This window comes from Hydra vulgaris, chromosome 10 (genome assembly GCF_038396675.1).
Source record: "Hydra vulgaris chromosome 10, alternate assembly HydraT2T_AEP".
NCBI lineage: Eukaryota > Metazoa > Cnidaria > Hydrozoa > Anthoathecata > Hydridae > Hydra > Hydra vulgaris.
Window position 1 is genome coordinate 32345001 of NC_088929.1, and position 11442 is coordinate 32356442.

Here is an 11442-nt window from a genome sequence, read left to right on the forward strand (position 1 = left end):
GCTGCGCTTCTTCTGCAAAAAAAATCTTAATGCCTTTAACTTGGTCACTACTTTGTCAAACTAAAGCAGTGTCTGCAGACTAAAGTTAAACATTTAGTCGGCAGATACTGCTGTGTCAAATAAACTTCCTCAAGTACAGCGACACAAAAGTAAAGGTAGCACAGAAACGTGAAATCACAGACAACAGGCAAAAGACCTTGTGTTGCACCTCTTGTTTCCACATTTTTACAAGGATCACATAGAGCTTCAATTGCCGCCACACATTCATCAAACTTATCTTTCACTGGTTTAACAGCAGCATGATGTGCACTCCAGTGTGTTATTGATAGTCTTTTAACCGACATTGCAGTGTGTTCAATTAAAACATCCCATTGATGGGTGGAAGCAGGAAAGAAGGAATAAGTTATCTCAACAGTTCCAAAAAATGCTACACGTAAGGCATTTTCAGAAAAAAAGTGTTAACCACACAAGTTAAGCAAATGGTCTACTGTCTGTGTCTACTAATCAGATATGTGAAAATCTGTGGATTTTCGCATATCTGATTACCTCAGACATCTGGTCAGTGTGTGATGTCAGGTGCGATGTCAAACATGATTCCAAAATACATTGCAGCCTTTATATCATTTAAAAGAATTTCCTCCACATGATTTACCAGAACAGTTATAAATTCATTCTGAGGTTCTGGTAAAAGATAAAATACAGTCACAGATGCTTTTACTTTGCTTTTATCATTAAGTACTCTTTCAATACAGGGTCATATTTAGAAAGCATCTTAATCATCTCAAGAAAATTTCATTTATTCAGAGAAGATGTATCTTCCTTATGGCCACGAAATGCTAGATTTTGCTTTGCAAGAAACAATGTGATATCAAGCAACCTGTGCAAGATATCCCTTCATTTTTTAAATCCTTATTCATTACAGCAACACAGTCAGCATCAATTGTTTTGCGAAGCTTAAAGTCTGCTGCCAATGTTTTCCATTTTTCAAGACAATCTAGATGGTCATCTGATATCTCATGGTTATGTAATTTTGGGCTTAACTTCCACTACTGCTGAAACCCAGTGACAAATTTTGATGTTTGTTCTGTTACAGTAACAGTAAAGAGTATGCAGCAAAAACAGTATAATTTCTCAGTGATGAGCGAATAAACCATCCATGATCGCAGTATTTTTTCACCATTTGGTATCTTCTTGCAGAACCATTCTTTAGACAGATTGCGCACATCTCCTGTAGTCTTTGCACCTTGTCTTGTCACAGTACTAACAGACCAATCCTTGTTCTGAAAAGAACAACTTTCTCTTTTGATAATTTCAACTCTAAGATGATCTGGAACAGGTGCATTACAGAAAGAAGCATTAGATAAAATATTCCATTTTTTCCCATCTACTTGACTCAACACATTTACAGTATCATGACAAGAATAATTTTCAGGATTCATTTCTGTTTCAAAGTCATTCACTGCTACTTCATTGTGTACATCTGCATCAATCTTGTGATTCTGATTCTCTTTCCATTTCTGGCTTTAGTCGTTCTTTTGAAGATTGCTTGCTGTAAGGATTTGAGGAATCTATATCAATTGTAGATTGTAGAAAAAGATCATTTGATGAACCTTGGCCATCAATTGGTCTCCTGACATATTGAAGCATGAATCCAGTTAATGATTTTAGTGGTTCACAACTTTTCTTCTTAGCTTTTTGCTGCTTGCATCCACTAGGCCTCTTTGATTTGTGCACTCCATCTGGCATGATGGAATATTCTAAACTAATAATAAATGAGGGACTTAAAAAAATACAACTAAACAGAAAGATATAATGTGTATATATATATATATATATATATATATATATATATATATATATATATATATATATATATATATATATATATATATATATGTATGAATTTTTCATCTTTTTATGTGTGAATGAGTATTTGTGGTTAGCCCATCTTTTCTTCCATTCACCTTCTGCTAGGCCAATATATACTTTTTCTGGGGTGTTAGGGGGATACTATACATTTATAAATAACATTAGAGACTCTACATTTTCCTATTATAGGGCAGTTTTCTTTCTTTATGCAATTGCAGGGTGAGTATTCTTTTGGTTTTTCTGAACTAATTTTCTTGTTGTGGCTTTTTATTATACTTTCGATATTTTTGGTGCAGCTATAACTCAATTTGATGGTGTAGTACCATCTAGTATCAGCTATAACTCAATTTGATGAAGTACCATCAGACCATCGTCACGATATAATCCAACGTCTTCTTTATTTATTATTTTAGATAGTCAGTCTAATATATATAGATCCACCAGTTCACAAACTTCTTAATAAATTCATTTCTAAATAATTAAACTAAAAGTTTTTATCTTATTTAAATTAAATAAGAAAAAATTTTAGTTAAATTAATTAGAAATTAGTTTATTAACATTAGTAAAAACACACAAGAAACTAGTAATATACCTAAATAATTGTAATTAAATTTTTAATAACAATTATTTATTTTTTTTTAAAAAGGAAGATATTATACAAATTAATTGTTAATAGTATATTCTGTTAAATAAAATATTATATATATTTTTTGAAATTTACGAAAATATGTAATATTGCGATTCTTTCAAAAACAATTGTTAGGTAAAACTGAAAATTATATTTTTATTTGAGGCTTGTACATTTATTTTTATATAAAAAAGATATATAAGTTCGTAATCCGCCGCCATCTTGGGAGGCCAAAGCTGGCTTCAAAAAAATTGCCGTATACGCTATCCAGTTATATTTTGAGATTAGTGGTCACCAAGTAACGATTCAATTTTGTAAACATTTTATTTGCGTTTTATTTCTTATAAGTTCACTTTTTTTATGATTCCGACACAATCCGATTGGGTACTATAAAAACTTATGTATAACTTAAAAAGCACTCAATAGGATTATCGTAAATATATCGGATATTCATAATATATCGTATTTGTGCGATATATTTACTTTATCATGTACTTTATACAAAGTTTTTATTTATCTGTTATTACATTATTTTTTTTGTTTGTTGTTACTTTTTTATGTAAAACCGGTCTGCAGTTGAAAATTGTAGCTTTATATTTCGCATTTATTAAATTACTTTTCGTTTCACCTGACTCAAATGATTGATAATCTCATTTATAATATTTTTTTTAAGAACTTAATCTGATTTTCTAATACATCTAGTTTAATTCATCAATAAATTAATTTTTTCCCCCTCATATTTAATTAATTTCAGTCATAATAACTGCTTAAATGATCTGGTATATTTTTTCCAGTGATAACTGCCATGCCTTGCTAAGGCAGATTTGCTGTTATATACTTTGTTGGGAAAAACAATATCTCATCTACAGACGTAAAATACATCAACCAGTCGTTTTACTACACACTATTTCAATATTATACGCGGCATGGTTTGCATTAAAGCAATTCAAAAAAAATAGCAATTGCTTCCACCTTTATCTATAGAATAACCATGGTTATCCTATAGATAAAGGTGGAGTGCAAAATTTGAATTGCTATTATACAAACCATGCCGTTTTCAGTCAGCCGGCTCTAAATTGATCTGCTTTGAATTATACTAAATAAGAAAACAACATATGTTATAATTTATATCGGGATTATAGAACTCCTATTATATCTAAAGCTATTTTTTTAAATTCAAACTAACTTTTCTAAGTTCAAACGCTGTTTCGCGCATTGAAAAATTTACACACACTGAACCCCTATTTAATGAAATGAATGTGCTTAAAATTTATCAAATTAACATTTACTAAAATATATTGTTTATGTTAAAATTTAAATTAGATCAAGTACCAAATCATTTTATAAATAACTTTTTTGTAAATAACGTTAAAAAATACAACACAAGAGAAACAGGAAACTTTATTACATCGTTCAAAAAATAAAAACCTTCCCAAATCTCAATTTCATATCGTCGTCCCTATTCATACAATAAATTAGTAACTAAAAATAAATCAGCTTGTAATCCAGATAATCAAAATTTGAAAACAAAGTTAAAAAAATCTGATACTGAATATAAACACTCTAAATTTTTCTAACAGACAATAAATTAAATTACATATACATCAACAAAAAAGTGAACTGAATCGTTTATGTGTGTTATCTAAATGACCTTTGCCTTTTTCAAACAATACATTAAAAAGTTATATTTTCTAAAAAACAACACCTAATTTATCTTATTTTATTTAATTTTTATTTTATCTTGAGTTTACTTTAATTTAAAGAGTATTAAAGTATAGTGTAGTTGTACTTAATATATATTTATATTTAACATAATTTTAATATATAATAATCACATTTTAAGGGCTTCGTGATAAGATCGTTGCGATGTTCTTGAAGTCCTGCCCGTGTTATTTTGATTAAAAATTCCAGTTTTTTGTATTTTGACTCAAAAAACTTGTAAATATTACACCTTTTATTTAAGAAATTTGTAAATGTTATATGTACGGCAAAATATAAAGAGAAAAAAAAAAATAAGCAAAATTGTTTTGCTCCTAGGTGGAGATTTTAATTATATTGACTATGTTTTGATACGCCAAGAACGAGTGAAAAAAAAATACAACTGTGACATTGATTAGATGTTTTATAGGTGTCAACATCCTTGGTTCAACACCACCTCTGGGCAAGTTTTACAACATTGGTAAGGAGGCGTGAACTTTCATTCAAATGCTTTTCCACGGTGCTCTGTGATAAGACCAAAAGGACTTCTTGGGACACCTAAAATAAAATTAAAAAAATATTTTGAAGCATTGGTCTCAATATATTCTGAAAAGAATATATTAAGTAATATAAAGAAGTATTAATGTTTAACATATCGCAAAAATTTATTTTCTAATGCAGAAATTAGTGGGCTCTGTTGTCTATTTAGTTGCTTTTAAGTTTCATATTTGCTTCTCAAAAGAAAGTATCACTCGAAAAATGCTTAAGTTTGTGTAGTTTGATGTACCACTATTATTGCATAAAATTATTGGATTGTTGAATCAAGGGAGAGTATTTGCATAACAGCATTTACAGGGAACTTTTTTATTTCTATTTAATTTTATTTTAGGTGCCCAACGTGAGGTGACCTAGCGGTCTTGTCACAGAGCACCGCGGAAGAGAATTTAACTAGGAAATTTATGCCTCCTTAACGGCGACGCAAGATCTTTTGCTTCAAAAGCAAGTGCTCTAACCACTGCGCCACGGTTGCTTAAAGATGAATTTTGCATATTAGATTCTTATTTTTGTAAGCTGATTCTAATCTATCTTTGCAGTTACATAAACATTACAGTTTGTTTTAGCTTTATTTGTGAAGTGAATAGAAATTTCATTTTAAATAAAAAAATGAAATATAAGTCTAATATTAATTGGGTGGCCAAAGACAGTTCTACTTAAAATACTTAATAAATAGTGGCGTAATAACTCCAAATTCTTGGTCGCCCGCAAAGTTTTTATGAGGGCCCCTTCTTAGGAAAAAAACCCGTGCATGATTAGGAAAAAGTGGTTCTCGAAACCTCCACCCTCTCCAGCTTAGCAGGGGTGTAATTCCCCTTAGCAAAGCCACTGGTTATAGTAAGTGGACCAACTGATTATAAAACAGTTTAAGAGAATAATAAATAATTATCAAACGATTTAAATTAGTTTATGTGTATATATAAACAAAAAAAAAATTTTCTTATTAGAAATGTTACATTGATTTATTTTCCATAAAATTATTCAACAACCAAAGGTGAGGAAAAGTCAAAAACTTATCCTCAATTTTGGTCATCGAATAATTTTGTTGAAGTTTGATAAAGAACACGGCATATTACAATCAACATCTCTGAAATTTGATTTCGTTGGTGATATACTAAAAAATTATTCATCAATATTACATTAATAACATTAACATAATATTCTTTATATTTATATATTTGAAAATTACCGCAATTGATTCTATTTTTTTTCTTCAGAATATTGCGCCACCGTTCTCCTATGCTGTAATTGATTATCTGCAACTATTGTTTTTGGTCAAACGTAAGTTATAACGATGAAACCAAAATATGATAAAAAACACGGGAGTATTTTAAAAAGGAGAAGTTTCTTGTGTGGCACTTGTAGTTTCAATATCAAGCTGAACAGATCAGAGAGCTTTTCTTGTACGTTGATTTACAGACTCAACAGACTGAACATCAACACTGATAATGCTTAAATTATTTAATGAAAAAGTAAAACTTTTACGGAGCTCTTTATTTTCATCAAAACCAAATACCGCAGATTGAATGATTTTAACAGTATTTTTGTGTAAATTGTTGAACTCAACACTTACTACAGCATCACGTATGCGAGAAGCAATTGTTTTACAAGCATCACCAATAAAATCAGGAACCGAGAAAAGTAGTTCACTCTCAGATCTGTCAAAAATCCTAGTAAAAAAAAACGTATATATATATACATACATTTTTTAAAATGTATATATATATATATATATACATTTTTTAAAATGTATATATATATTTATACATTTTAAAAAATGTATAAATATATATATATATTTATACATTTTAAAAAATGTATAAATATATATTTATATATATATATATATATATAAATATATATATATATATATATATATATATATATATATATATATATATATATATATATATATATATATATATATATATATATATATATATATATATATATATATATATATATATATATATATATAAGGTTCCAATTAAAAGAATATTTTTTTGAATAAAATAAACTGGATTTCAAAAATTAAGTTGTAAAAATAATTAGGGGTTACTCAAAACCCTTGAACATTAAGAGGGTCCCTTATTTTTCTTTTTTTCTTTTTCTTTATTAATTTATTTGCTGTAGTGAGATTGAAAATAGCACATATTCAAGATGAAGGCGTACTAGCGAAACGTATAACAAACTAACTATATCAGCGTTTAAAAATGAAAATGTGTTGGATAAGACCTAAAATGCTATTTGCTTTAGAAACACATTAGCAATAATTTTAGATAAATTTTAATGTTATAAACTTAATTTATTTTGTTTTTCACTCTTATTTTAGTTTGTTCTTCAATGTTGATTGATTGAAGACTTTATTTTTAATTAGAAAACACTAAAAGAAATAAAATAGAAACAAGACAAATAGTTAAAAATATAACAAATATAATGTAATTCTTTAAATAATATATTTTTCTAAATTACAGTATATTATGTAACTTTTATTTGCAATTTAGTCTGTAAATTAACTAATAAAAATGCCATAATTCAGTAGCCCTAACAATTGCCGGATCTGAAACTTTTTGCTCTTGAGTAGGGGAGACCGGGGCTAATTGCAACCGGGGTAAGTTACAACAATGGGTTTTATAGAATGGTGGAAATATATTATTCCTAATTTTTTTTACATAATATAACTATAACACGTCAGCTATAAAAAACACGTCAGCTATAAAAAACACGTCAGCTATAAAAGACCTAGAGTAATAAATCAAAAATTTCAAAAGTTATTGATAATTTTATTTTTTTGATTATAAATTTCTAATTTTCATTTTCAAAGTTTTTTCGGATTTTACTGTAAACTTAGAGATATGTGACCATAATAAAATAATGGTAAATTGTAAAATCCTTTTTAAATACAAAAAGTTTAGATTTATTTAATGTAAATAACTATATATATTGATTAGAATGATCATGATGCGTACAGTGTAAGTTACAACAAATTACTTGGGGTAAACTGAATCATAAAATAACTGAGGTTTTTATTGATTTTACGCACTTTTCTAAATATTTCTAAAGTAATGGTTTTTTAATGTAAAAACATTTAGGAAATCTAATTGTTGAATTCATCAAAAACATTTAGGAAAGCTAATTGTTGAATTAAAATGTAATTAATTCTTTAGTTTCTTTAGTACTTGTTTATTTTTTAATCAAAGTTGATTGGTTGGAAATTATTTAATGAAAGTTGATTGGTTGGAAATTAATTTTTTTGTTGTTAGTTTGATTTTTGTTTGTTTTTATGAAACCATGTTTAACATTTGTTTTATTTATTTACATTTTAACTATTTTTTTAAATAAAATGTTATTGTGTTTTTATATTCTAAAAACAGAATTTAAATATACTAAAAAAATTCTCTTGCATTTTTCTAAACAAAATTATTAAATTGACTAAGAGAACACTTTTTCAGAAACACTTTGGAGTTAAAATAATAAATTAGTTTAAATAATTTTTTTTATATAATTTCTTTTATATAATATAATATTTTATATAATTTCATTTCCTTTTTAAATAATTTCCTTTTTATTTAATTTCTTCAGTCTTTGAATTCTTTGAATATAATTATCAGTTTACTAAACAAGTCAGGTATTTTCGAAGTCTCGCATAATAAAAATATTGCAGCTCAATGATAAAATTTTGGTTGCCAAATAAAAATTACAGATAAACTTGTATTTTTTCTTTAGACTCTGCGAGGCTTATACTTTAAAAGTATTGTGTTGCAACTTGCCCAGGTACGGAGGAAGTTGCATTTTTTTTTTTTCATTTTTACTTCATTATTACGGAACAATTGAGGTTTATATTATATCGATCAATATTGGTTTAATACGTCACTAAGATCTATTTTATAAACCTAAAAAGAAAAAAAGAAAAGCTATAGGAGATAATTGCAGTTTTTTAAACTTTGTTGCAAGTAGCCCCGGTCTCCTCTAGTATGTACAAAATCAAAAATAAAAATAAGATAAAATCAAAATGAAAAAAGATGAAACTTTTTATTTTTGCACATACATGTAAGAAAAGCATCTTTTCAAAATTTTAGATCAATATCTAATACAATTCTTGAGAAAATACTATTAATGTAATGGTCTATTTTGCATAACATTATTAATGTAATGGTCTATTTTGAATAAAGAAAACACTACTAAGTAATGGTCTATTTTGCATAAAGTTTCACTCTTCAAGCAAAATGGATTTTTGCATCATTTTTAACAACTAATAACTTTTGAACAAATTGGTTTTTATACTTTAATTATTTTAAGATAGCAAGAATGCTATAGATACATTTAGAAAGAAAAAAAATTTTAATATGGCATTTTAGCTTTTTCCATAATGGCACACTAAAGTTGATATTTTGTTTTGTAATTGAAATATATTGTGGTTTTAAAGAGCATAATATTAAAAACTAAGTTAAAAATCTACACAAATCAAATTGCCTGTTGGTCTACACGTGGCGGATAAACATTTTTATTTAAAAATTCAGTTGTTAATTAAGTTGATTAATTCAATTAAAAAAATTCAGCTGCATTCAAAAGATATAAGTCATCAATGTGAGCCAGATCAAGATTTTTTTTAAATTGATCGCCAATGCATCTGTTTTACCTCCAAAGCATCTGCTTCCTAAAATAGCACCTTTTTTTTTCCTTAAGATTTCTTACACGTATCAATTGAAGTGTTTGATAATAAAAAATCAAAAAAATCATTGGGCATTTACTTATAATCTCTAAAGATAGTCTATAAAATGATAAAAAAATATAGATAAATGTTTATAATCTTATAATCCCAATAGATAAAAGTTTATAACCCCCTCTTTATAACACAATTTTTTTAATAAAGAAATTGAAAAATGATAAACAAACAAAATGTTTTGCAATTCATAAATCAAAGTGATAAAAAAATTTACATGGGTTTTAAATACAAAATGCCTGACACTAAATATGTTAAGATATTTATTTATATATATTTTGATCTTTTTTTAGTAATAAACCAGTAGTAGACCACATTTAGATATTAACACAATAAAAAGTTATTAGAACAATTAAAAAAATGATCTAAATTCAAAAAAAATTAAAAATTTCTTAAATTTAATTTTTTCTTTGATTCCTTTTATGTCAATATTATAAAATCTTCCTCCATTAGACTGGACCTTAAATTGAACTTTGAATAAAATATGCCTCAGAGGTACCCAGTAGAGATCAGCTCTGCATGATCATGTAAATTTGCTACATAAAGAAGACTTTTTAATAAATTTGATATGAAGATCATGATGCTTTTCTGAAATACTAAGTATACTTCCTAAATGTTCACTTATGTTGCTGGTGTGTAACTTCAAATTTCATTAATATGAACTCTGCTGGTAGAAACATCCACATTTGTGCAAACACCATTAAATAAAACTCTTTTCATTTTTAATGAGGTAACTGATATTGGTGTAAAACTGTGTAGTTTCGTGTTCCAACTATTGTAGAAGAAGAATGGTATCTCTCTTTCAAATTGAAGTTTCTCCATCACAAGGACTTTTACCATGCAATCTTGCAAAAAAATGCCACTGCACTAATGTCAAAATCTTGTTTATGGTAGCATAATTTGATAATGTTTTTGTAATTTTTATATTGTGATGCAGCTGCATTACTAAAATAATGTGCTCAAATGTTTTTAATTATTTAAGTTTATCAAAGGCATTATTGATAAAGCAATGAACAGTATCTGTCCCATATTTAAGATTTTTGATATAACACAGTAACTTTAACTATCAAGTTTTTTATCCTTTAGAAAATAAACAACAAAGGGCGGCAAAGTTGCCTGGCTGTGATTCCAGTGGAAACCTTACATTGCATCCTTTATTAGAAAAATATAGTTTTATGCAAATTCAATGAGAACTAAAGCTTGTTTTTCTTTTGAATTAGTTTTTAAATGTTGGGAGTAGTTGGCTTTACTTTTTGATATAAATGGTCATAAATTGTCTAACTGTTCACAAATCATTTCAATAAGTTCATCTAAATGAAAAAATTTCTGGGGTTAAAGTGCATTGGAAGTTTAATTTTTACCATTGACAAAAGTTAACTTCACTAATTTCACTTTCATGTGACATATCAGTACCTGAGAGTTCAATTAACAAATTATTTTTCAAAAATAAAAATAAAGTATTTTATGAAAAATTTACCTGACTTTTAGAGACTACCTCTTGGGATTATAAATCCCAAAAGTCCATAAATTTTTTTTGGTCTTTATTATTAAACACTCAATTAATGCGCATAAAAAATCTTAAGAGAAGAAAGAGGTACCATCTTAGAAAACAGATGCTATGCATAGGGATCAATTTTAAAAAAACCTTTATTTGTTTAACATTGATGTCTTATAACTTTTGAATACAGCTCTTTAATTAACTGATTAAAAAAAAAATTTTAACCATCAAGCAATTTGATTTGTATTGATTTTTATTTAGTTTTTAAGATTATGCTCTTTAAAATATAAAATATTTTTATTACAAAATAAAAATATCAACTTTAGCATGCCATTATAGAAAAAGCTAAAATGCCAGATTAAAATTTTTTTTCTAAAAGTATCATTCTTGGTATCTTAAAATAATTAAAGTATATAACTAATTTGTTCAGAAGTTATTAGTTGTTAAAAATGATGAAAAATTCCATTTTGC

The 11442-nt window shown here is 26.9% G+C and overlaps 1 protein-coding gene across 1 annotated transcript in view; it reads right to left on the minus strand.

Moving 5' to 3' along the window:
* The window catches only part of LOC136086277 (uncharacterized), a 1039-nt gene extending 695 nt beyond the window's left edge, over positions 1–344 (minus strand). Inside the window, exons 1-2 of the mRNA XM_065808569.1 lie at positions 197–344; positions 1–12 (exon numbers count right to left, since the gene is read on the minus strand). The exon at positions 1–12 is cut by the window's left edge and continues 695 nt beyond it. Coding sequence (XP_065664641.1) covers positions 1–12; positions 197–344 — 160 coding nt within the window. The remainder of the gene's footprint in view (positions 13–196) is intronic.
* Positions 345–11442: the final 11098 nt, after the last annotated feature.